Source organism: Parambassis ranga, chromosome 19, assembly GCF_900634625.1.
Source record: "Parambassis ranga chromosome 19, fParRan2.1, whole genome shotgun sequence".
NCBI classification, from domain to species: Eukaryota; Metazoa; Chordata; class Actinopteri; family Ambassidae; genus Parambassis; species Parambassis ranga.
Window position 1 is genome coordinate 21,393,396 of NC_041039.1, and position 25,688 is coordinate 21,419,083.

The 25,688-nt window shown below is 41.6% G+C and overlaps 3 protein-coding genes across 11 annotated transcripts in view; 1 reads left to right on the plus strand and 2 right to left on the minus strand.

Annotated features, from left to right (window-relative positions):
- Positions 1-251: 251 nt before the first annotated feature.
- Positions 252-12,064, plus strand: ampd3b (adenosine monophosphate deaminase 3b). 7 transcript variants are annotated; one of them, XM_028431467.1, is made up of 17 exons: positions 252-447; positions 761-808; positions 2,501-2,569; positions 5,023-5,248; positions 5,345-5,522; positions 5,625-5,790; positions 6,803-7,022; positions 7,098-7,227; positions 7,392-7,586; positions 7,736-7,867; positions 9,029-9,192; positions 9,445-9,571; positions 9,654-9,817; positions 10,298-10,418; positions 10,552-10,725; positions 10,834-10,944; positions 11,597-12,064. In XM_028431467.1, the coding sequence occupies exons 3-17, from the start codon at positions 2,512-2,514 to the stop codon at positions 11,771-11,773; spliced, it is 2,343 nt and encodes a 780-aa protein (XP_028287268.1). In that variant the 5' UTR covers positions 252-447; positions 761-808; positions 2,501-2,511; the 3' UTR covers positions 11,774-12,064. The 7 variants fall into 7 exon arrangements, with proteins under 7 accessions (XP_028287268.1, XP_028287271.1, XP_028287270.1 ...); XM_028431470.1 differs by having other exon boundaries at positions 5,026-5,248; XM_028431469.1 differs by lacking the exon at positions 761-808.
- Positions 12,065-15,337: 3,273 nt separating this feature from the next.
- rnf141 (ring finger protein 141) lies at positions 15,338-19,314 on the minus strand. 3 transcript variants are annotated; one of them, XM_028431476.1, is made up of 6 exons: positions 19,230-19,314; positions 18,172-18,376; positions 17,419-17,527; positions 16,876-17,057; positions 16,598-16,705; positions 15,338-16,512 (listed from the first exon to the last, which is right to left on the minus strand). In XM_028431476.1, exons 2-6 carry the CDS (start codon positions 18,306-18,308, stop codon positions 16,362-16,364), a joined length of 687 nt encoding a protein of 228 aa, XP_028287277.1. In that variant the 5' UTR covers positions 18,309-18,376; positions 19,230-19,314; the 3' UTR covers positions 15,338-16,361. The 3 variants fall into 3 exon arrangements, with proteins under 3 accessions (XP_028287277.1, XP_028287278.1, XP_028287279.1); XM_028431477.1 differs by having other exon boundaries at positions 18,172-18,373; positions 19,230-19,300; XM_028431478.1 differs by lacking the exon at positions 19,230-19,314 and adding an exon at positions 19,155-19,170.
- Positions 19,315-21,178: 1,864 nt separating this feature from the next.
- Positions 21,179-25,688, minus strand: part of LOC114451716 (alpha-1,3-mannosyl-glycoprotein 4-beta-N-acetylglucosaminyltransferase C-like) — a 31,391-nt gene continuing 26,881 nt past the window's right edge. The window contains exons 3-5 of the mRNA XM_028430524.1: positions 22,759-22,911; positions 22,536-22,683; positions 21,179-22,344 (exon numbers count right to left, since the gene is read on the minus strand). Coding sequence (XP_028286325.1) covers positions 21,179-22,344; positions 22,536-22,683; positions 22,759-22,887 — 1,443 coding nt within the window. The 5' untranslated portion in view covers positions 22,888-22,911. The remainder of the gene's footprint in view (positions 22,345-22,535; positions 22,684-22,758; positions 22,912-25,688) is intronic.

The following is a 25,688-nucleotide window of genomic DNA, read 5'->3' on the forward strand; positions in this document are numbered from 1 at the left end:
CTGTGTGAATGAACAATGCATTTAAATGTAAAGCACTTTGAGTGGCCAGCAAAAAAGCAGACACGTCATTATTATTACATGCTCTCCTCAATAAACAATAAACATTAGTGCGTTCAGAGTCCCTTAAAAGGACACAGAGGGCTGCTGCCAGCCCATTGAACTATATCTTGAATATACACAGAGGGGCGTGGTCTGCGGAGTTTCCACACTGCACTTCACTGCTTCAAATACCAGCTTCCTTCAGCACTTCCTCTACTGCGCTGAGCGACACTGCTGCAGATCACTTCCTGAAACTGCATTTTGAATTTCATGCTTTTAAACTTTGGTTTAAAATGCATGAAGAGACCACATGAAGAGACCACACTGACAAGACTTCAGTCCTATGACACTTAATAGGGTGTCTCCACAGTCCCAGAGGGTTCACCACTGTGCACATCCCTGCAAACAGTAAGTACACTGCTGTCACAGTCCGTCTTTGTGCTTGAGAGCTACACAGCTTCATACTGTTTACATTCTGCCTGCACTTGCTGGTATCTGTTGACAGAAAAACCACAGCTGTACTCATCCTCCTCAAAGGAGAGAAATATTTTAGACAAAACATGCAGGAAAACTTGTGTTCAGTGCTGTTTGCCTTCCAGGTTAGCAAACATCTGGAGAAAGTATTTCTGATTTCTGATCTTTTCATACATAAAACTTTTACATTCTGTGCCACAACAGTTTCAGTTCATGCTTATGTGAGCATTGTCACTGTTGTTTCCAGTCAAGACAGGCCAGGACAGGAACACCAGGGACTACATACTTCCCGCAGGTATGTGTGTCTCAGGTATCGTTAACGGCATATCATTTTCAAAAAAAAAGACAGAAAAAAGGCAGACAGACAAACAACCCTCTTCAGAATCTATCTGAGCATGACCTGGAGGCAAAGGCCCTCAAACAAAAACATTCCTTATCTCCCAGACCACATGTTCTACCCTTGTCTGGTTTTTCCTTTTTGTTTGTCCATGTTGTAAATATTTGCATTTTTAATGATCACAGAGCTGCTCTGTACAAATACATAAGTGCATTATCCTCTAAGGTGCTTAAGGCATTGCATGTGATACAGTTGTAGAGAAAAGATGGCAGGGAAAGACACTCCTTGTTTGTTTGTGCGCACTGCAGCCAATGCAGCAAATGAGAGCAGTCGCACCTAAAACAGGAATTTCGTTCTGGGAAATTCTTCTACCAAGAACTGGCTGAAGTCAAAGGGTGTGTTGCACGATCACACACGAGGATCGTGGGGGATCAGAGGTTTTTCAGGCAGAGCTAGAATCTTTTGTAATGACGGGGTACACAGCAACTAAAGAGAGTCGAACACTAAAAACGGGCTACTGGCAGTGGTTTTAATGTTGGTTTATACAAATAGTACTCAATCATAGAGCCAACAATATTTACAAATGTTGCCAGCATCACCAGCTGCTGGAAATTTGAGGGAAGTCTTTAATTTCATTAAAGCATCCTCTGCTTCCCACTGGCTACTGACCAACTCATGTTATTAGCTACTGATATTACTGACAAACATCTACATTTTAGCTCTAAAATATTCTACATTTGATATTTTAGAGCCACTTAGATTAGGTCTACAAGTGGTTTATACGTTTTAGACTGAATCTGTAGACTCACTCTTCAACCAGATGATCTGGTTCCAGTAATCTGTGTCCAGCCTGGTTGTCAGTGAACAAACTGCAGCTAATCTCCATGTTAAAAATGTTCAGCAGAAATATTTACAGCACATATCAGTGGCATGTAGTCGAGGGAGAGAGAGAGAGACGACTTTCGAGAGACGAGCAGCTGTCATAAGATGATTTCTGCACCAGTACAACTTTCTAGTTCAAGTTACTGCCCTCTTTAACACCTCTGAGCCTTTGTGCTACTTCAGCATTTACTGTTGTGTTGAATCCTTTACATGTATTTTTAGGAGCATTTGAATATTTAAATATAAATAAACATGTTCACATCGATGTTGATGTACTGACACTGCATGTCAGAGCAAAGCATTAAGTTATGCAAAAGAGCAATGTTGCACCGTGTGTACACCAAGCTTCTGACAAGACCAAAAAAAACAGGAAATTCCAAAACCAGCCAAGCGACACATGTGACACTTTCTCAACCAACTGCCCATCTGGGTTTTTATTTGTATTACACTATACTAAGCTGGTCACCTGAATGTTTTAGAATTAATCAACAACATCAGTTACAGTTTAGTCAAATTATATTTAGAGTTTGTGTGTCGGGAAATGTCTCAGATGACATTAATGAACCACCAACCAGGGCCCAGTTTTAATGTGGATCCTAAGCCCTGATAACAGATTTTCACTGTCACATACATGACTATGGTAGATAAACACTTAAGGGAGCCATCAGTGCGTCTAAATGCTCATCAGGGCTCCTCCGGTGTCCACTGGCCTTTCAGCGTATGGACCAGTTCATAGTAAACAAAAGTTGTTTTTATTTTTCCACCTAGGGCAAGTCAAAATGAAGAGGAGGGACACGCCGCTGTATAAGCAGCAGTCCACACCATGTTTTGGAAAAGGTGAGTAGATTCAACCATGTGGGACCACAAGCACCAGCTCAACTCAGCATGTGTTGGAATACTGAACAGTTTGTCCGTTTGAAACATGCTAAGACAAGCAAAATCCACAGTTTTATCAGAACAGTACAGCTGCCAACTGGAAAAATAAAGCAGCAATAAAGTCAACTAAGTGGAGAATTAGCCTGGTTAAAAAATATGAGGCCGTCCCCATAAATCAGACTGAAACAAACATTTACATTTTCACATCAACTACTAGCGTTTGGTGAACGATAGATCATTAACAAAAAGCTGTTCTCATATTAAAATAGACTTTCAAGTATTTGTACACTTCACTGCACTTTCTGCCACCAAAAGAACCACAGTCGTTTCATTCCGTATTGCACCATCTCACATGTTAGCAGCCAGTTGTGACATACCATCTTGGTTTAGCAGCCCCAGTTACCATGACGCTCTCAACACCCTAAAATAGCGATAGAGAAGGACACTCAAGACAGCAACAACTAGCAGCTGCATTATACATACAGGCACCGGACCACATAAACAGAAGAGCAAAGCCCGGCAGCGGCAGTCAGAGCGAAGACCCTGTAGGAGAAGCATCACAGACACCAGACCTGAGGGTGGTCTTATCAGCTTTTGGGAGTGTTTCAGCAACACTCAGAAGTGTTTCAAGACCTGACATCGAGTGCCAGACATATGAACACAGATAGGGGAGTCTAAAAGAGACAGAAGTAACCACTTGAAAGCTGAAGAGTGAAAGTGTGGCAAACATGGCTCAAACAGAAGGTAAGAGACAGTGATGTTACGTATAACTGCGATAATAATGACAACTACAACAACTGTCTGTTAAAAGAAGATATCACTCTTGGTTCATAATATCCTAAATACCCTGTCCTCAATAAGTTTTTATGATGATATTAAGTAATAACAGACTTCAAGCATACCCAGACTGCTTTGTGCAGTTTTATAGTCGGGTGGGATATGGGTCAAGGTCATCTGCTCAGCTGTTCCCAGCAGGGAGAATGTGTACACGTGCTGGGAGGATCGTAAGGAATGACAGCTTCCGAAGCGTGCCAACCAAAGGACAAGCAGAGAACCGTGCCAGCGTGAGGGCAAATGTTAACGGTGTCATCTGCAAAGGCGCCAAGATCCCTCGAACTTTTCACACAGATAGATTTACATGTAAACCACTTGCAGCTGAGACGTTTGTTATTCGATACAGCGCTGCTCCACATATCTCCTCCTGTTGATTCAGGGGTTGATACTGAAATAACCCAATGCTGAGTGCATCATTAATATTATTAGTGACGGTGATGACATGGTCATCAGGCTAGGCTGACAAACATCTCTGCCACTGGTGGGAGGTCGGATAGCAACAGCAGCTTCACACCAGAAGGATACAAAAACAACAAACAACTCTGCTAGCTTTCATCAAGTCCCAAACAAAACACATATTCACAGACTAGTTCAAAAATAGAAGCGCACGTTATATCATGGGTGTATAAAATGAACCATCGCAATACAAACAAACATGAGTCCCCCTCAAAAGGTCTTGAGAACTAAAATGATGGTATGCTAGTAACCACAGTTCTAATAGATCGAGACGCTCCCTTTCCTTTTAGAGAAGAAATAATCCCTGGGAATGTTTAAACATTGTATTTTGCTTAAATAAACTTCTATTTAAGGGATTTCTGTGAAGAAATACTTTACTTTAACTCATACAATCACTTGCTTAAATAGCATGATAATATTTTGCTAATGGGGCTGAAGAATGCAATTATTCAGCCACAACCCATTCAACCAAAGATTAAGCATCATCCTTACATTTATGCACACGGTTCTCTGTGCTGTGTAGTCTCACCTGGAGTGACCCTCTGGAGTAACGGGGTCACTCTGCCAGTCTGCGACACCCAGGTCAGTGATTTAATGTGTTTACTGTAACTTGCCTGACCCATTAACAGCACTGAAACATGAGTCACGACACTCAGAACATGTTTACCGCCGAGTGCTGAGCTGAGGTACTTCAAAACACTCGTCATCTCTCCACCTCTACACACCCTCTGCCCTGACATCTCATATTTGTAGGTCTCAAGTTTATCTCAGGGATATTTGTATTCACTGCCATAACTAAGATAATGTTATTTCTCATTTAAGTGCTGCCATATTTCATTACATTTATGGATGAAATATAACATGTCACCAACTTGCTCCAGTTAGAAAACCACACTATCATATGACATAATTATGACCGAAGCATCAGGGTCATTTCCTGGAGTGTGTAACTGTTGCCTAGTAAAGACATTATCCTGCAATACTACAATATAACAAGCATGTACATTTGATTAGTGATAATTAGCAAATTTTCCCCCTGGGATTAATACAGTATTTCTGCTTCTGATGAGTGCACGTGTATATGAAATACAGCTCCCTGACTCCGAACATTAATATTATTTCAGCAGAAACGCCACGACTTTTCCCAAGACTGTCGATGGCCGAGGTGGACGAGAGCGTACGTCTGATGGCGGAGAAGGTGTACGCCTCTGCCCTGAAGGAGGAAAACACCAAGGATGTTATGGCACTGTTCACTGTGCCAGAGGACTGTCCTATTGGTCTGCATGAGGACAGGGAGAGGGCGCTGAAAAAGGAGCTGGCTGAGCAGCAGTCCCAGGAGACTGCTAAAAAGTAGGAAATGACCAACTGTCACTGAACCACCAACTATTATTCCACATACACATGAAAGCAGGAGGGTGATGTTAATTTCTTATGGGTCCCCCACAGGAAGAAAAGTTTCATGTTAAAGCGTTCCCAGTCAGTGTCTTTGCTGACACCCCCTAATGTTGACTGGGCCCTGTCACCAGTTCCACCAGGACTCTCCCCTACCACAGCAGATGCCTGTCTCTCACAAAACTTCCCAGACTTCCAGAGAGTTACCATCACCGGCGATTACTGCGCAGGGGTAAACACACAAGCTGACAGCTACACACCATTCGAACAATGGCTCCTTTACACTTTTAGCTATACTACGCACAATGCTCAAAGCTCTTCATTATGTTTTCAGATCACAGTCGAAGATTATGAGCAAGCAGCCAAGAGTCTCCTTAAGGCGCTTTTTATTCGAGAGAAGTACTCCAGACTGGCCTACCACCGCTTCCCAAGAACCATTGCCCGTTTTCTACGCAACGCTGAAAATGAGAAGTGGCTTGAGGAGGATGAGGTCTTGCCAGGTATGGAGAGAATTCTATTTTTGCCCTTATCTACAGAATGCTACTGCAGGTATATATTGTATATGTACTCTGGCATTGTATTTCCATGCTATACCTGTACAAGCACAGCTGTTTCTCCGGTTCAACCGACTGACATTACACTGTCACATGAAGAGTAAGTCAACAAACCACAATTACCATTAATTAGCACTAGCATTAACCACTCTGAGGTAACCCAAATAATTCAGACAGAAAGAAGAGTCAAATGAGGAGAACTGAAGAGGCCAATTATTCCAAGTTCAAAGACCTGCTTTTTTTCTATGATGGAGATCACTGTGACTACAGTTAAAACTGGTGTGACCAGATCATTCTCTAACACTGACACAGTGCTATGGAAATAGGTCTGGCTGTGTGCAAAGAGAGTGTGAGCCAAGGTCAGTCAGACTATTCCTGACTACAGATAAAGGACAAGCATCCAGAAACTTCTGCTGAGTGCAACAGATAAAGATATGCTCAGTGGAAGCAAGGGATAGGATTTCCACAGATTTTTTAAGTATTTGTGGTCAAGGAAGAACACTATTGACCAACCATATAGGCAGTGTTGTGCATGGAGTTAAACAGAGCAAAAAGCAGCTACAATTATACAACAGGATCAGTATTTGCACAACCAAATTTAAAAGAGAAAAAGGAAATTACATCAACACAATGGTCCGCTTTTACAAGACGCTTTTCCACCTCAGTTGAACTTCTCATCTTCCCCATTCCTCCTTGGGATTCCTGTGTGAAGGCTATGTAAATGCGATCAGAAGGAAACATTTGTCATACTGAATTTAAATGTCAAAAACACCCTTGCAACACAAAATGACTGTGTAGAAAATGTTTAGGCTTTTCTTTATAACCAGTTAGCTTTGATTATGCCACTTATAATTGCAAACAGGGCAAGCCAACAGGTATGATCAGCTCCTCTTGTGAACCCTTGAGGATGACTCCCCATTAAAATCTGTTTGCCTCTTTGGTTTTTCATCATATGTAGATATCTGGCCTTGCCCTCATGAAGGAGAGGACCCATACTCCATGGAGGGCATCCCTGAGGACCTGAACTACCAGCTGCAGATGAAGGATGGCATAGTTCATGTCTATGACAACGCAGAGGCTCTGAAACAGCAGCAACCTCACAGCCTCCCCTACCCTGACCTCGAGACTTTTGCTATGGATTTGAGCCACGTGCTTGCAATGATAGCTGACGGTCCAACGTGAGTACACAAGTGGATCAAATACGCTTAGTTTCCCTTCATTCAATGTTTTGCTAATTCTATGTTACTTCACAGGAAATCCTACTGTCACAGACGGCTGAACTTCTTGGCCTCTAAATTCTACCTTCATGAAATGCTGAATGAAATGGCTGAGCTAAAAGAGCTGAAGAGTGTCCCACACAGAGACTTCTACAATGTTAGAAAGGTTGGTATTTGTGGCAGGATTTAAACAATTTAAAACTTCTTCAGTCTGAAAAAATAATATAATAAATGTCTGTCTTACTACAACAGAGATGATTTGTAACTTGAGTGCACCCAGTGTAAATAAACACTAGTTCATGGATATCGTCACTTTTATGTTAAACACAGGTGGACACACACATACATGCTGCTGCCTGCATGAACCAGAAGCATCTGCTGAAATTTATAAAAACGACATACCAGACAGAGGCCGACCGCGTGGTGTTGGAGAAAGGCAGTGAGAAGATCACGCTCGAAGAAGTCTTCAGAAAGCTCAGCATGGACCCCTATGACCTCACCGTGGACTCTCTGGATGTCCATGCTGTAAGAACAAGATTCACTGCTTTTAGTTGCAAATATCTTCATATGTTTCACATTATCTATGTTCTGTGAATGGCTCTGTTAATTTGCAAACTGAACATAAGACACAGTGTCACTGTTTTGAAATAAGAACATTCTAAATCCTCTTTTAGGGAAGACAAACATTTCATCGGTTTGACAAGTTCAACTCCAAATACAACCCAGTGGGAGCCAGCGAGCTGCGAGAGATCTACTTAAAATCTGACAACAACATAAAAGGAGAATACTTTGCACGCCTCATTAAGGTGTAGTACTACTTCAAGCTTCTAAAATTTAGAAATGACTTGTGGTAATGCCTGTTAAGAGACAGCTGGCTAAGCTTAGGTTGCTGGTGTGCTAATGTTATCACTACCAACACAGAGTCTGGGTGAATCACGGCAATTTATCCAAACTCCTATGGCTGATCAAACCAGCAAGCAGTTTGATAGGATCATGCAGATCGATCACATTTAGCTGTTACAGCATTACTGAGGCAGGGCACCACAGTTTTTTTTCCAATAGAAAACAGCCTACAAGAAGCAACTGAGGACACTAGTGAAGATTGTGTTGACGAAGATTTTTAGTCATCCAGGTCATTTTCATTCAAAGTGTTTGAAGCAAGGTGTCGGAACTGACTGTGCCTGGTGTGTCAGTTTTTGTTTAAGTGTCGTCATGGCTTTGAAATGGCTCAGGCTGTCCTGCGGAGTTTCTCTGATACTCCTGACACATATGGGATGATAATATTGTTGTTGGGTCTTCTTTTTGTGGCTTTGATGGGTGCCCAGTTGGGATAGCCATATGTTTGCAGAGACTTCCTGATGTGCTGTTGCTTCTCCTCCTTCCCCTCCGAGCTGGTGGGTACAGTTTGTGCTCTGTGCTGTAGGGTCCTGATGATGCTTAGATTCCAGTGGGTGGTGGGAATCACACAGCAAGCACTGGTCCATGTGGGTGGGTTGATACACTTCCACATTGAGGCTTCTCTCCTCTTCAATGTGGACTGTACAGTCAGAAAAGGCCAACTGTGTTGATGTGTTTTATGAACAGTTCTACTTCAGGGGTCTTGCTGTCACCAGGTGTCATCCACATATCTAAACCAGTGAGTGGTGAATGTCTAATTTTCAAGTCCCATGAAGTCTGTTGAATAATTTGGAATAAAACTACTTTAAGGATGTGCCAATCCAATATTCAGCCTCTATAACAGACCAAACCTGGTCCTGTACAATAAATTTACATTCAGTCAGATCTGATAGCTTAAAATGCAAAGTAAATGCTTAACTAAACTTTGAATGTGTCATGATAATGCATCTACAGTTCTTCTTTTGCTGGTATGTACAAACAGCTAGGAAATGGCCTTATCTATTAGTGATTACCAAAGGCTTCTGCCTTATCGCGAGACATAACTTCCTGTGGTTTGTCGCTCATTTCAGGAAGTCGCAAAGGAGCTGGAGGAGAGTAAGTACCAGCATGCTGAGCCCCGCCTGTCCATTTATGGCCGCTCTCCAAGCGAGTGGGAGAGCCTAGCAAACTGGTTCATCCAGCATAAGCTGCACTCACCAAACCTGAGATGGATGATCCAAATCCCTAGGATCTAGTGAGTGTTCAACAACAACATCAAGAAGTGAACACAGATATAGTAATGTGGGCCTCTTTTTGCATACTCCTTGATAAAAATAAAGATAATCTGGTTTATGCATCATAACCTGGTGTAAATCCAAAATACAAAGGTATGCTTGTAAAAAGTCACATGTACAATAATTATAATTGTGCAACTGGTTGTTCTGAACAAGCAAACAAATGTTAAAATCTGGAATTACAGGTTGATTAGATTTATTTTGTCTTGCAGTGACATTTTCAGGTCAAAGAAATTAATACCAAACTTTGCCAAGATGCTGGAGAACATCTTCCTCCCTCTGTTTGAGGCGACAGTCAACCCACACAAACACAAAGCGATACATGTGTTCCTAAAATACGTAAGTAAATCCCCCAGAGACTTCCCTAATGCACTGATAAACATAAACGGATTTGGTTTACAAATGCGCTGACTTTTCATAGGTGACCGGGTTCGACAGCGTGGATGACGAATCCAAACACAGCGATCACATGTTCTCTTACAAAAGCCCGAAGCCTGAGGAGTGGACTACAGATGACAACCCTCCCTACACCTACTACCTGTTCTACATGTATGCCAACATCATGGTGCTCAACAACTTGCGCAAGTGAGTCCTGCCTGTTTGTGCACGCAACAAGCTAAAAATAAATGGATTAGTTCGCCAATATCTCGACCTCAAAAATCAGGTCATGGTAGGTGTGTCTTCACAGGGATGTTGGTAATGACAGCCCAGAATCTGTCCTCTGTATCATGGGGTAGTATGTTGGAGTAACAATTTTGTGTCACAAATGATGAAATGAGATGGGGTAGAAGATGGTGGCTGTAGCAACGCTGAACTCACTTTATGAGGCATAATGGTCATAATTGTACAATAAGCTTCTATATCACTTTATTGACTACACTGCCGACAGCCCAGAATCTCCATTGCACTCCACTCATGCTGCCACAGGAGGGCACCACATTTAACCTTTTGGAAGCATTAATGTTACGCAAATGGACCAATGAAACTCTACGATGAGCCTAGAAGAGGACGGACACATGCAAAACAAACAGTACCTTTGCCTAATGCTCATGTTTCTCTCTGAAGGGAACGAGGTCTGAACACCTTCCAGTTTCGTCCCCACTGTGGCGAGGCAGGCTCCATCACCCACTTAGTCTCTGCCTTCTTGACAGCTGACAACATCTCCCATGGACTCAACCTGAAGAAGGTGCAGTTCTAAATCTGTCACCTTCTTGATTAAATAGCCTACCAAGCTGGCATACCAACATACACCAAAAACAAAACGCATTATTCACATTACTATGTGGTGTGTGTGTGTATAATTTTTGCCACCTTTCCAGAGTCCAGTGCTGCAGTACCTCTACTACCTGGCCCAGGTCCCCATTGCCATGTCCCCACTGAGCAACAACAGCCTTTTCTTGGAGTATTCCAAGAACCCCCTGCGAGAGTTCCTGCAAAAAGGCCTGTGTGTGTCGCTGTCTACAGATGATCCCATGCAGTTCCACTACACAAAGGTCAGAACCAGACAACCACATACTCTGTAATCCCCCGTTGTTGACAGGGGCTAATCAAAATATTTTTGACTGAACAATTGATAACATCTGCTCCTTTAAACCTCTTAGGAGGCCTTGATGGAGGAGTATGCCATTGCAGCCCAGCTGTGGAAGCTGAGCACCTGTGATCTGTGTGAGATTGCCAGGAACAGTGTGCTGCAGAGTGGCCTCTCACATCAAGTAAGATCTTATTATTCAGTCTGTTGCATAATACAGTTGTTTTAAAAAAAATAACAGTGCTCTACACTGTTTCACATGATGTAATGTTAAAAGAATCAACACCTAAAACAAGCCAAGTTACTGCTGATTGATACAATATGCCACCTATTGGTTTGGACTGCAAGTAACAGCATAACTACAGATGTTGAAGACAACACATCCTCACACGGATAAAAGTTAGGCACAAACATTTACAGGAAAGGCCTCCCAGCCACTGTTTCCATTGCTGTGTAGGGATCCTGAGGTGACATAATAAATAACTATATCTTGGCTTTTACCTGAACAAGGCACTACTAGGTTTAAACAACCAGTGTCCCTCCCCACAGGGTTTTTAAGGGGACTGAAGCAGCTATCCATTCAACAGTGCTTTTTCTTACCCCTCAAAAGGAGCCTGAAAGAGCTTGACAGTACAAGGTCACAAAGCAGGCCACAATAAACTGACAGGTGGTTCTAGTGCTCCAAAGGCACCTACTATCATATCACATCTATACTGTACGTTTGGCCATTTTGCCAAGAAAAAAAAAACATCCTTCCATTTCCTATTTTAAAACAGCACTATCTTCACACTGTACGCATGTGTAATACCTACATGCTTTAACCTTGCTCCCCACAGGAGAAGAAACACTTCATTGGTTCCAACTACCTACAAGACGGACCAGAGGGCAACGACATTGCGAGGACAAATGTAGCACAAATCCGCATGGCTTACCGCCACGAGACACTGTGCAATGAGCTCAGCTTTCTGGCGGAGGTGGTGAAGACTGAGGTCGGCCAGTGTGCAGCCGAGTGATTGACCAAATGAGAAACAAACTGTACCTTTAGAAATGAAGGGTCAAACACGTAGGCTAGAAGTTTTTTTTTTCCTTTTTAGATATATATACCATAGACATATGGTTTTATGTTGATGTATGATGGTGCAGGAATGTGGGCTACTCCATGATGCAAACTTAAGATCACATTTGTGTGCTGATCACAATGTGCCTGTTTTTTTTTTAACCCTGCAGAGGTTTATTTTTCTGGGATGGTGATAAATGTAATAGACAGAATATTAATTTCTACAAAAAAAAAAAAAAATCGAAAAATATGCTTGAGGTTTTTTGTTACTTCCATATGCATCCATGTTACGAAGCATGTCATTTTTATACATCTGAAAAGAGGACAACTATAACATAAAAACTGTTCTTTTTGTTTCTACTGAAACTAAGGAGGGACGAGGATGTTTTTTTAAATGTGTGCCATTTGTTATAGCCTTTCATACCAAATAAAGTATGAGTCAGTAATGGTTTTGAATAATTTATTTGTCAGTCTGGCAGGTTAAATCTTAATATTTGGATGCAAATAAGCACTAACAAATCCTAACTGTGGTGTTTCCATCCTAATTACTTCAACCTGACTTATCTAAGGAGGTTTTGTTTCAGGATCATTTTACCTGCAGCAATATGATCAGTTCAAACAGACCAGGTAGCACTGTGTAACTAGTAAGCTAGTTAGTAAGAAAGCTAGCTGGTCATAAGTCACTCTTGAAGATGTTTCACTGATCCTTCAAGCAGCTTCATCAGTTCTTAAATAAAACTCTACAAGTCCAGTTGCCTCGCTTCAACCGTTTGAATCACATGTAACGCTGCGATGAACAAATATACTGACCCCTGCTATAAATGCACATTGTTAGGATGAATGAAAGAGGACAGAGGTGTCCGTCAGTGCTGCCTGTGAGCTGAGGATCTGTTCTATACTGTAGTACTTGTTTAGTATAATTATTAATGCAGTACATAAGCCCCTCTGTGGGACTTATGGGCAACCACCTGAAGACTCATGTCATCATAGATGGAGCTGTCAATCACATCATTTTTTTAAAAAATAAGAGAATAACGTGACCACTGTTAGAAGACAGTTCTTACCATCTATGAGCTCCAGCGACCAGGTGTCCCTCTCAGCCACAGCACCATCTTGAGACACTGGGTGAGCCCAGATCGGAGTCAATGGGTCCATTAATGTGGGGCATCAGCTACAGGAACAAACGGCACAGTATAAAAGAGCTGCCTGAAACATTATGGTGGTCCACAACAACATAACATGCAATGAAAGGAGTGTCTGGTGATGTTTACATGTGCACGTCAAAAGTCACCACCTGATTTCTGAGAACTGTGTATAACATATCATTAACATTACTATGTTGACTTCAGGTTTAATTTCATCTAGGATACATGTACATTTTTTTTTTTTACGGCTTCCCGGCAGATGGCAGGGCCAGCAGGACGCCGTGGAAGCTCGGCTAAAACAGTACTCCCAATATTATCAGACAAATCAGGAGACATGTAGTAGAGCTGACCTGACGCGTCAGATGGTTTGATCTGCAGAAACATCTGAACAGGTGCTTTCAAAATAGAACTTAGCAGATGAACCAACAAAAAGACACCATCTGTCTCAGACTACAACAAGCTGTTTGGGCTAAACTGTGCTTGCTATGAGTTTGTCTGCAAATGGAGCGCAAACATTGCTCTACTGCTACAGAAGAGGAGGAAGGCTTCGTTTTAAATCAAGCTTTTATTTTGGTACTTGCTAACCAGCAGCATGGATTTCCATGTTGACCAAATTTAAGATTTAACAGTTGGAATGAATGTATTTATATTTTTAAAATACAGCAATTAGAGGTGACACTGAGGTGGATAAAACGATTGTAAGCAGCCCACATAAAACAGTAGTGGTAAAAAATTAATGTTAGGGAAAGACTTCTGAAGAAAAACTGAACTGAAAACAGAAAAGAGCAGCAACAGACTAGAAAATGTTGCCCTTACCTTGTCAGAACTATGTTGGAAAGACCTTTCACGGGCTATGGGACCAAGTTTGGTGGAGGCAAGAGAAAATGGAGCCGGAAGTGGTGGTGCTAAGGTTCACTCCAGAGTTTGCCGGGCTTCAATCAATATGATGGCAGACTGAGACCATTATTTACAAAAGAAAGCATGTCAGTGGTACTGCTGGGACCCGGAGCTGTTAAGATTAAGAATACCTTTACTAATTTGGTTTCTACCAGAGCACAGGATATTAGAGGATTACCTGGTGAACAGCAGGTGAGGCTGGATTGCAGGCCGCAATGGCCGACTGGGAGACCGCAGGTGTGAATCCAGTTGTGAAAATGTAACAATGCTCAGAGCTGACCACTAGAGACTCACCGAGATTTGGTGCAGCGTCTAAACTTAAAGTACAGTGGCTTCCTAAGGTCTGCCACTCTGGGGAGGAGGCGAAACGCCTTTAAAAAAACGTCCAGTGACATGTCTATCACCTGGATGAGCATCCACACAAACCCGCATATGGGATTTAAACCAGAGAAGAAGAACAGTGACGCTGATTGCTCGGAGAGGACAAGCTGATTGGCCTAGAGTAGCGATGACGTATAAGAGGCGTGGTCAAATGGCAAAATAGCGGGCTGCGAATTTAGGCTAATGCGGAAGTGGATTAATTTGGCTGGCGTCGACGATCTCCCACCGGTCATTATGATGACGTATGTACGCTATATGTTCTTTTCCTAAAATGTTCTGCTGGTCCATCAAAAATAATTTGATAAATAAAATATAAAAATAAAAACATATCAGTGCTCCAAAACAGGTGAAAAAAGGGGGCGTGGTTGACCAGTTAGGAGACCTCTTGGAGAATTCAAAAGTGCATTTTGGCAACACACAAAAATCATTTTTGGGGGACATAAAATTTCTAATTTTACCACCTTCTACTGGAATATTTGATAAAAGATTACTGTGTAAAATGTTACATTAGGGAATAATGTAGAGCTACTGTCTCATACTTTGAAAAAGATGGTTAAAATAGGTAAAATGCAATATAACTTTAGGAATGGCACACAAAACACTGCAGTTGTGCTTAAAATAACTTTAAATAAAATCATTGGATTTCAGTGAAACAGACAATTGTCTAGTGAAGATAAGGGTTAATAAATATTCACATTTCATGAAATACATGGATCAGCTCCCCAAAAATCAATTCAAAGTAACATAATCAAAATAAAACTATTTGTAGTTCAAATTCTACTTAAAAAGCTGCCTCTATTAATAAATCATTTTTAATATACAATGCAGAGACAAGAAAAGCAGGTTTGGGTGTAAACTACTTTTACAGCAATCAGATAATTATGAGTTTTTAATTAATTATAAAACAAAAAGTACTGATGACAAACATCAGTTATTTCTACCAGTGAAGAAGACACCACCACAACAAACTGAGCCATTAAATGCATCATTGAAACTATGTAGTCCTGTACACTCAGAAGAAGACTTTGGGCACACAGCATGTCTTGTTGTTTACAAACATCCAGGATTAGATTACAAGGACTAACAAACATTTTTTATTTTACAGTGGGTAGATAACAGAATTTGGCATCACAGCTTCTTCAGAAACTCTGGCACAAAACAAAAGCGTCTGTGCTCTCTTTGAAGCAAAACATTGACATTTTGTTCGACAGAGAGTCACCAATCCCATCCCTGTACTCTCACATTAAGGCAACAGCCAACAGCTCGGTTCAGCATGAAGACAACAAACAGAACAAACAGAATCAGTCTAACAAACACCTCTAATGCTCACTAATTAGCACGCTGCACAGGCCACATGCCAGACTAGTTCTTGGTTTTGCACTACTGCCAGGCAGATACTCCATAAAGCCACTAAGTGTAGTTATTAAATATTCTGACAATGTATTTTGCATGAAGACATGACGTGCTAGTGAGTGAGTGTTAGAGGTGCTGGCGGGACGATTATTTACTTTCCCATGGACAGAGCCAGACTAAATGTTTTCCCTCTAGTTGTTGTAATATGCTAAGCTAACTTGCTAATATGTAATAACAGAAATGAGACTTTATTCATCTCAACAATATGTCAAGCTGTTTCTTAAAAAAATAACATGAGTGTGTGTCAGCCTTATCATGCAGCTGCAGATTATGTTTCTGCATCTGTCCTGTTTATATGAATGGAAGGTTTGAGGTGGTGTTTATAAAGTGCCTGGTTAACCCCATAGTAAATCATCAGTATTGTAAGAGCTGTACTTTTGGTTATTCTGTGTGTTAAATGATTGTAATTATTATAACATACATGTACAGGTTTGTTTTCAACACCAGACCACAGGTCACACACTTAATTCCTATTAAGCACCACATCTACAATACTTACAATACTTACTTACAAAGAGCATCCTGGGATTTGTAGGACTACAAAGAGACAGGATTTCTTCTGCTGTCATTAAGAACGTGAGCACTAAGAAGCCTTGCTGGTTTCTTAGGAAAAAGTGACATATTGTGTGTGAACATGTTACGTCTGCTTTGTACACGGGTGGATTTCCCATGTTATCTACTTGGCTCAGTGTTGTGTGTGTGTGTGTGTTAAGGCCTGTGTGGGTGGCCTGCCTCATCAGCCAAGTTGAGAATGTAGCCGGCTATGTCGTCCTCTGTTGGGAAATCAGACATTACCCACGACTCATTAGCAGCAGTGACTTGCAGACGGCATATTGGACAATTTCTGCTCTGCCCACTCCTGAAGGAACAGACATATGTGTATATATTACTGTGCATTATAAGAGACTTACATTTGAAAGTGATCAATATCATTTCAATCTCACCATTTGTCAATGCATTTCTGACAGAAGCTGTGCGCGCAGGGCAGGATGAGGTCGGCGTTCCCATCCATGCAGATACAACACTCCTCTTTGTCAGTCAGCTGCTTCACTCTGCATGGAAACATGAGGTCGATCAAATTTTAACATATTTAAAGAACCCACTTTCTGCAGTGTGAAAGGACACCTAGGTATGACAGCAAATGTGTAGGCACACTTTGATATGAAATATATTGATATGAAAAACACTGCCTCTTTTTAGGGACCACTTCCTGTGCACTGACCTGCCCATCCACATGCTGGCCTGGCAGGAGTCTGTGGAGGGAAGCTGGGATGATGGGCCCTCAGAGGCGCCCTCTGCAGACAGCACCTCAGCAGCCTGGCTGGTGATGTCGCGGTACAACTGGATGAACTGGTACAGATTCATGATGCGTGACGCTTCCACCATACCATTCTCCTTGTTGATCTGAGAGTAGGCAAATACAATTATCTCATTCTGGCTAATGGCTGAAAGCTGCTTTAAAGACTCAATCTTGATGCACACACAAATACTTTGACAGACAAGCAAAATTATACAGTTCCCTGTTAATATGCTTCCTTTTACATAAAATACCAACATATGTCCGCCATGGGTCTAACTGATGTATTATTATCCTAATAAACAGACACAGCCATGCCCCCAGTATACCCTTCAGCTCTCTCTCACTTTCCTAACACATTTTGCAGGTGTACAGTTTCATTTGCATCTGTTTTTTCCCTTCTAGACAAAATTGAAAGGTGTGAGCAGATGCTCCCGTTGGCAGCTGCAGGAGGTTCTGTGGTCTCACCTTGGTGCACACGATCCTGACAGCCACCTTCCACAAGGCCGTGGAATCGGATCCTGGCTGCACCTCAAACAGCAGGTGCTTCTGCTGCCCAGCAGCTAGCTTGGCCGTACTGAGAGAGATCCAGAAGGTGAGGGAGGATGTGATTCAATCCATTAAGAATTTACAATGGAATAGCACATAAACACAGTAAGACAGATTCAATAAGCAGCAACATTTGTCCTAATTTCGTAAATATCTGTCTCACCATACTAATGCAATAGATTAAGACAATTCATGTTATTTCCACCGACTCGTTACAACTACACTGTTGTATCCATTGTGTGTTATCACAGTTGTCTTCCCATTGTCAAAATCTATTAATACAACTTCAACACTTCCAATGTGCCATGTCATATCACTGGCACCACATTACCCTGCCTCCAAGCCTCCATCTCTCCAAGCTAGTGAGATAAATTTAGTCCCTAATGTTTGGGGGATACAACAGGTCAAATCTAGATGGAGGGAGGTCTGCAGAGTTTAGCTCTTACTCAGGAAAAAACACGTGTCCCTTGCTTGGGTGGATTTAAGGCTGTGCCAAAAAGACTATTTTTGTTACAAAAAACATTACATTTATGGCTAGACTCTGTTTCAAATCACAATAATATGCTTCTACAAACAAACTCACCAAAAAATACCTAGAAAGGTGTTTTTGTTTTTTGTCAAATCTATTTTAGCTTTTGATCACCTATTGGTCTAGAAGAGAATGTAACTTACACGTCATTTAGTTCAGCCACTCTTGCCAGGAACTCCTCATAGGTTAGGTAGCCGCTGTCACGGACCAGCCCGGCGTGTTTCACCAGCTTCTCAGGCAGATGGGTCATCACCGCCTGACCTGAGATCTGCTGGCCCATCACGGCGGCAGCACTAACAAAAACAGCAGAGGCAAAAAGCAGCACCTCATTCAGGAGTGCCGAGCCTGCTGGGAAATGAACACATAAAAGTCAGAGTCCATCTGTGTGTGAGACAATGCTGTACAAAAACAATGCAGTTACATTGCAGTGACAGTGTTCTTCACACTGCTACCTCTTGATCAACAAGTTTTTTTAGAATGCACCTGCTATCAGCCCTTAGTATTACTCTAATAGCTGTCAAAGGTTGAACAGTACGTGAAGATAAATATGTGTAATTTGCTGTAGTTGGAACATCACGTGTGAAAATAATGTTTATTAATAGCCAAAGATGAACAAGTCAAGCCCACAGCCCACGAAACATAATTACGATCTACAAAAATCAACCAGCTCGGGTGAACTTATGCAAAACACAGCTAGTCAAACACTAGCTAAAGTGAAAGTAAAATTGCGTTAATTTGTACAAATGTTTCTTTAAATCTAAACACAATCTGGAACACATTACAACACAGTAATACTTATCGACTCGAATCGTGCATATAATAAAGCGACGGTGTATCAGATCTAAAACAACCAAATGGATCCGAGCAGTCCTGAAGGGGACTACACAAACAGTGAATTAGCTAAATTAGCATTACGTCCAGCTCAGCTAATGGTTCGTACAGACACTTTAGTTTAGTAGTGAACGGCAGCGGTTATGCTGTTTTAAAAACGCCGTTTTCAACACCATCGTTGTTTTATGTATTATCTAGTATCGCTAGCACAAACCCGTAACACTTCTAAGCAGCACTTTGCTAACGAGAAGCATCACTAACTTCTAACCATTCAGCAAGCTAGCGTGCAGCTAACCATTCAACGGGTGGAAAGCAATCCGTCTCGGACAAATAAATTCAGATGCAGACGACCCTGTTTTGTTTTTCTTACCAAACTGTGCACATCCGAGCTAGTAGCGTCCAAACTTCACCAGCAGCTTCCGCTTGTTAAGACACAACAGCAGCGCAGTTTGATGACGTCACCCAGTTATGGCTCCAAAGTTATTTTTTTGTCCTTATACTACTACTACTACTATTACTACTACAACAACAACTAATAGTAATAATAATAATAATAATAATAATAATAATAATAATAATAATAATAATAATAATTCTGCTTTCAAAGATAACACACTTTCCAAAATGTTAGGCCTACAATGTGACATTTTTTTTTTCCAAAAAAAGAGACTATAATCACTATAAATCATACAATTGTTAATGATCTGTCTGTTTCTATGTCTCTCTCTCTCACAAACACACACTGTTGCTCTGAGGACAGATACCACGTCTTCTGTTTTCATCTTCACAGAATACAAATCAGCACTATTAACACATTGTGGTTTTATGTCTGTTTTTTTCTTTTTAGCGATTAGGATGAGAGATGATGGAGGATTGATTTGGCTTATATGTGGCAGCAGGAGGCCAGGGAGGCTATAGTCTGATACAAGTGGAGGCAGAGAATGTAATGAGGTGAGAGACCGGATGAAGGAAATCACCTTGGACTAGAATGCAGGAGAGCAGTGCAGAGCCGGCCACCTGAGGACAGATGTAAAGAGAATAATAAAAGAATTGGGAGAAAATATCACAGAGTAAAAGGTGGAGAAACATTTATAATGTGTATAAACCAAAGTGTGAGGAGAAGATGGCAGTTTATAATACAGGTCATATGCTAGTAGATTATGAAGAATGGAAAGAAAACATCACTCACTTCAAAGTGTCATTTACAAAGTTTGGAATGAAAGATGATCTTGTAGCTCTCTGGTGGCGATTCTTTTTCAGCTGAAAGCTCATGTTGGCTTTAGTTCCATCGGCAGTCAGGCCATCTGTTATTTACTGGCAGCCACCACACCTGAGGCAGCATCATACAGAGAAGAGGCTGCAGCACAGATGACACCTGTAACTCCCTCCATTATGAGCACAGGACAGACACTGATTCTGGTCCTTCATGTGCGCTGACATTGTTATTTACCTAACATAGTCATTCAGTGTCTATGTAGCATCATTTTATTGAAAATTCTGTTTGTTCTGTCCTAAAACCTTACACCTCTGTAGAAACAGCACAATTATGGTTGGAAGTATAAGGAGAACTCAGACATGTATTTGTGCAGTATAACGCTATATAAGTCATAATAAGAAAAGGGGTTGTGCCCACAGTGACCAATTTGGGTATATATTTAACTATTTTGTCAGCCTCTGCAAACCGTTCTGTTCTGCACATCAATAGTAGACAACCAGCAGATCAGCAATAAACTTCTCGTCATGTGTTGGTCACATGGGGTCATTCGTGGTTTCCTAGTTGCACTGAGAAGTGCAGAGTTCAACCTGTGTGGGGTTTTGTTACACATATGATCCAATTATCAGGCCATTTTTATTACACAAGGACCATTCTTGGTTCAATAGGTGATCAATAATAGTGCTTTTCTGAGTTAACCAGCAGATGGCAACAAAATACATAAAAACATAAACTGAAGTTAAAAGAGAAGCCAACAGCACAGAATAATATACACACAAAAAAGAAAAATGAAGCGGTGTTCTGAAAGGAAAAAAAAAGAGCTTATATGTACATATATATTATATGTCATATGAAGTTAAACAATAAAGTGCATTCACAGCGTTCATGAATGATGTTTTGAAGGATACATTCAGATCAAGAAAGAAAGATACCAGCCAAGTGTTTATATTTTTATATACAGTTTTTCTGAAAATAAACACAAGTATAAAGGTTTCCATACTGTACATGTTCCAGTTCATCACATTAAACATCCAAGAAAATATGGATTGATTTGCTAAACAGCAGAAGTCCAAAGTGAACTGTTCTAAATTAAAACACAGATATAATCATTTTAAAAATGTCATTTGTTGTGTGGTCCATAAACTGATAGTTCTGATGATGAGCCACTCTTTCTGACTGGCAGTGACAACAATTCGAACACACTCGATGTCAAAACCAATCTTATGGTCCACGTTGTTCACCTCGATGTTTCCGACTTTAAACTCCCCCAGTGTGATGTAGGACGTGCACTGTCGCCCCTGTTTTGTGTCCACAGACTTCTGGCCCACTTCCAGGGCTCCGTGGTGAAGAATGTCATTCTGTCGGTCCTCTGTGCCTGTCACAATCTTAATTCTGCTGATTTTTGTTGACCTGTTGAAGATTATGATAAAGAAGTCTCCAGTGCATGGAGGTTTTCCCCAGAAATACTCATCAACGATGCTACTGTAAGCTTTAGTGGCGTCATAGTTTTCAAAGACATTGATGTTTGTGTAAAGGCTGGCAGGAGGGTTGTCAGGAATGTCTATGGAGTCCTCCTCAAAGTCGTCGTCCTTCAGCTTGTTCTCTGCCCCTTTGTAAGAGGAGTAGTAGCCCATGTGCTGGAACAGCGAGGGCTTGAAGCGGATCACATCCTTCTGAGCCAGCAGACCCCTGAAGTGTATGAGGAGCCAGTCGCAGGGCATTTCCTGGTAGAACATGAGCAGGAAGTGAGCCAGGCGGGGCAGGTCTCTGGAGTGGTACAGCTTCCCGATGTAGCCCAGCTTGGAGAACTCCAGCATCACCCAGTAGGAGCCTTCCCTGGAGGTGATCACCTTCTTTAAGGCTGTCAGGAAGTTCCTGGAACAGCGCACGTCGTCTTCTAACATCATGTAGAAATGAGACAGGTTGGTGCAGAAGTTGAGGAGGAAAGCGTAGTCCACGTTCTGCTTGGAGCGGAAACGGACCCGGTCCTCCGGGTCGTTGTAGTTCCTCTTTAACCCGTCTAGAGATGGGTAGTACTCCTCTGGGGCCTGGATGACCAGGAGGCGTCCGGCTATGATGTGATGAGCAAACTTCCTGCTGATTTCCTGTACTAGGTTCTCGCACCAGACCAGGTCAAAGTCTGCCAGGTGGACGACTACTACAATCTCTTTTAGTTCCTCATAGCTGGACTGATCAAAGATGGATTTGATTGTCTCCAGGAGGTAGTTTCCTTTTTTTCTCTTGACAGATGACAGTCCGATGGTGAGAAACTCTGTGAAATGAGGTCATGTTAGTCATTTCTGTGGGTAACAATCTTCATATGATTCCTGCTTTCAAATGTCATGGTCACCTCAGGTTGCTAATTATTGGTTGTCAGATTGTCAGAAGTTTTCACAAAGACACATTTTCTAAGGATGGGAGTGATGGAGAGACTTCTTAAAAATGGGTGGTAGAAATACCTACTTTTACGTGGCAAAGGAATTCCAGCAAGGTAGCGATACGTCACATTTATGGTCCCGGAGAAATTGGACAAGTCTCTGAACGTGTGGACATATCGATCAGTGTTTGGAGGATGCATCAGAGTCTCCCCCAGCTGTCTTTTTTCAGCTTCCTAAATTCCACAAAAGACATGAATTAAATAAATGAGTTAGAAAACTGACAGAATCATTAAAAAAAAGAAACTTACCAGCACATATCCACCATCCATGTAAAGGTTAAAAAAGAGCAGAAACGTGATGAGGAAGCCGAGGAACGGGAACATGGAGCGTTTCCTGAAGCACCTCATCTTGTCCACAGACTTCCACATTACCCTCATGATCACGTATCTCACTGCAGGAAGCTACAGATGAAAGTGTGGTCACTGAAAGCAAAGAAAAATCCAACACCTTCACACATGGCGTGAACATTGTGAACATGGGGATTAAACTGTTGTTATTAAGGATTAGTGGCACACTTGAATAGAACTCATTGTCTGCTTTAATCATGAAAACTCCACATGCAACAGTGGAAATAGTAATGAAAAAAGTAATGGAAAGAGGAGCCAATGAACCCGTCAATTAACAGAAAAATAATCAACAGAAATGTGACGATGCATTCACAGTTAAAATCATTTGTCAGCTGAAACATGATAAATATTCACTGTTCAGCCTTTCAGATGTGGCAGTGTTAGTACGATCACACTAAATATTTTTGGGCTCACAAACCCTCTCTGGTTCTATGAAGCAAATCTGTCCATTTTCTGCTTTTTTCTCTGCTACAACTATTACCACCCAAACACCACATTTGCCATGTAGCTACTACGTAAATCCAATTGACCACATGAGGGTGCCACATATGTACATAGGTGTTTTTTCCAAAGGCCATATAATTCTTTTTCATGTTCTGGGGCTAAAAAATGTGAAAATAATAATAAATAAATCACTTTTGGAATCACCCTCAAGTGGCCAAAAGAGATACTGCAGTTTCTGGCACTTCTGGCTTCATTTCCTTGCCCTGGTGATTGCTGCTTGATGTTTACATATAAAGCGCCATCTTGTGGGTGCAATAGTATAGTTCATGTCAAATGGTAGCAAAGATAAAAACACGGAACTGGTTGCAAGGCCAAATTTGCTTCCTTAAATGTGTTTAGTATGGTTGAGGGGTTGCATGATTCTAGGAGCTCCTGGTAGAATCTCCCAAGGCAAATTGGGCTAGATTTAGAGCAATTTGGAAGACCTTCTATGAATTTTAGGCATGAAAAAGCCCACTTTTCCCTGCTCCCTCGCCCAGAAATGGCTACCTGGAGCCAGGCCCAGGGGAAGGGACTTGCTGGTGAGCAGCTGGTGGCCCTCTTGTGAGCCCAACCACCTGCAAAAGGAGCTGTAGGGGTTGGGTGCACTGTTGTTTAGGAGGCAGCCAAAGGTGGGGAACCTGGCATTCTGATCCTTGGCTGCTGTCAGCTTTCTGGCAGAGAAGGAACCTGAGCTGGTGTGGGAGATTGAGAGATACCAGCTAGACACATTCTGAGCATGTCCATCCAAGAGGATGCCCCGGGGCAGAACTGGGACATGGTGGAGGGATTATATCTCTCAGCTGGCCTGGGGAAGCCTTGGTAGTGAAGGAAGTCTCCTTTCCCTGCATATAGGCCAATGCCTCTGCAATTCAACCCCGGATAAGCAGAAGAACTGGATGGATGGGTGAAAGAGTTTGTCTTATGTCTAAACCTAACCTATCTGTGAAAAAGAAGGAGATGATCACATGCTGATGTTTGAAGGTTTTCACATTTTTGGAGACTTCACATTCGTGTAAGTCAGTCATCAAACAACCAGACATTTTTTTGCCAAATGTGACCATCAATCTTTCTTGAAAGATGAAAACTGACCAAATGAGCTGTTAATTTGTGAGAACATTTCAGAAGATGTGTTGGATGATAATTATCTGTGGGTTCATTCTCCTGAGCAGCTCCTCTCATTATACTTTGAGCTGATCCATTGTCACCATCAAAATATTGATTAGCACAGTTTCAGTTAAAAGTAATAATTCGTTTCAGCCCACAAGTATCAATCACAAAGTTGGACAGACAGTCCATTTATTTCCTATTAGGTTTCGATGAGGTTTCTTCATGTGACAGATGTGACCAGCAGCACTGACACAGACACAGAGGGTTGATTTTAAAGCGTTAGGACTGGATTAAGCTGGTAATGGATCATTCTGGTTGTTAATCTAACTGCTCACAAGGGGAAAACGTCAGTCATCTGTTCAGTTTGTGCTCAGCAGTCACATGAGCCAGATGATGCTTCAGAACTCATTAAACACCAGTGACATCCTCCTGATAGAAAGCAAATGTTCTCAGCGCCGTTCCACGTGATATTTACTGACAGTCCGTAAACTAAAAAAGAAATACCCTGCACTGCGTGCTATCTGTCCTGTTTGGCACCTCATCTAAAAAAACTACTGATCCCACGACACCTCTCCTAATTCTGTTGTTGCATAACATGATTCGATGTGAGAAACCGCCAGCTCCCCAGTGACAAGGACAATTTCTACAAAAAAACCTGCCACTGTGCCCAATAACTGAATAAACAACTTATTATTCATTGTGTTATTCATTGCTGGAGTCCTATTTTAGTGGGGGAAAACCATCTGCCATCTGCCAGAGAAGTGAGCCATTTTGTACTTCTGTCATGAAAAAGCTCCACAGTGGCACCTAGGAGAAGTCAATGACAGCTGTAAGTCAATATTATGAAAGTCCTGCACACACGCATATCATTATTTGAGATACCAGCCTACAAAATCAGATACTGAGACAATGAACGAATATCTAACCAGGTGCAGTAATGGCCACTCTGTCTGTGAGAGAAAGTAATACCAAGAAATGGGATTTTTTGTTTGCTCTCTCGAAACAACAAACAGCCTCCTATAGGTCACGTACATTTATATGGTAATGAAGGTATGTTGGTGAATAAATAAGTACCGTTGGATGGGTTATGTTTAAAAATGCTTCCCTGCCAAGTTGTTTTTGTTTTTGTCATCAGCAAATTATCAGCGAGCACACCCGGCATAGCTCATTCCTATGACCGAAGTCATTTCAGATTAGAGCCATTAAAAAGGTACCAGATAGAAAGGAATGCTAATGAG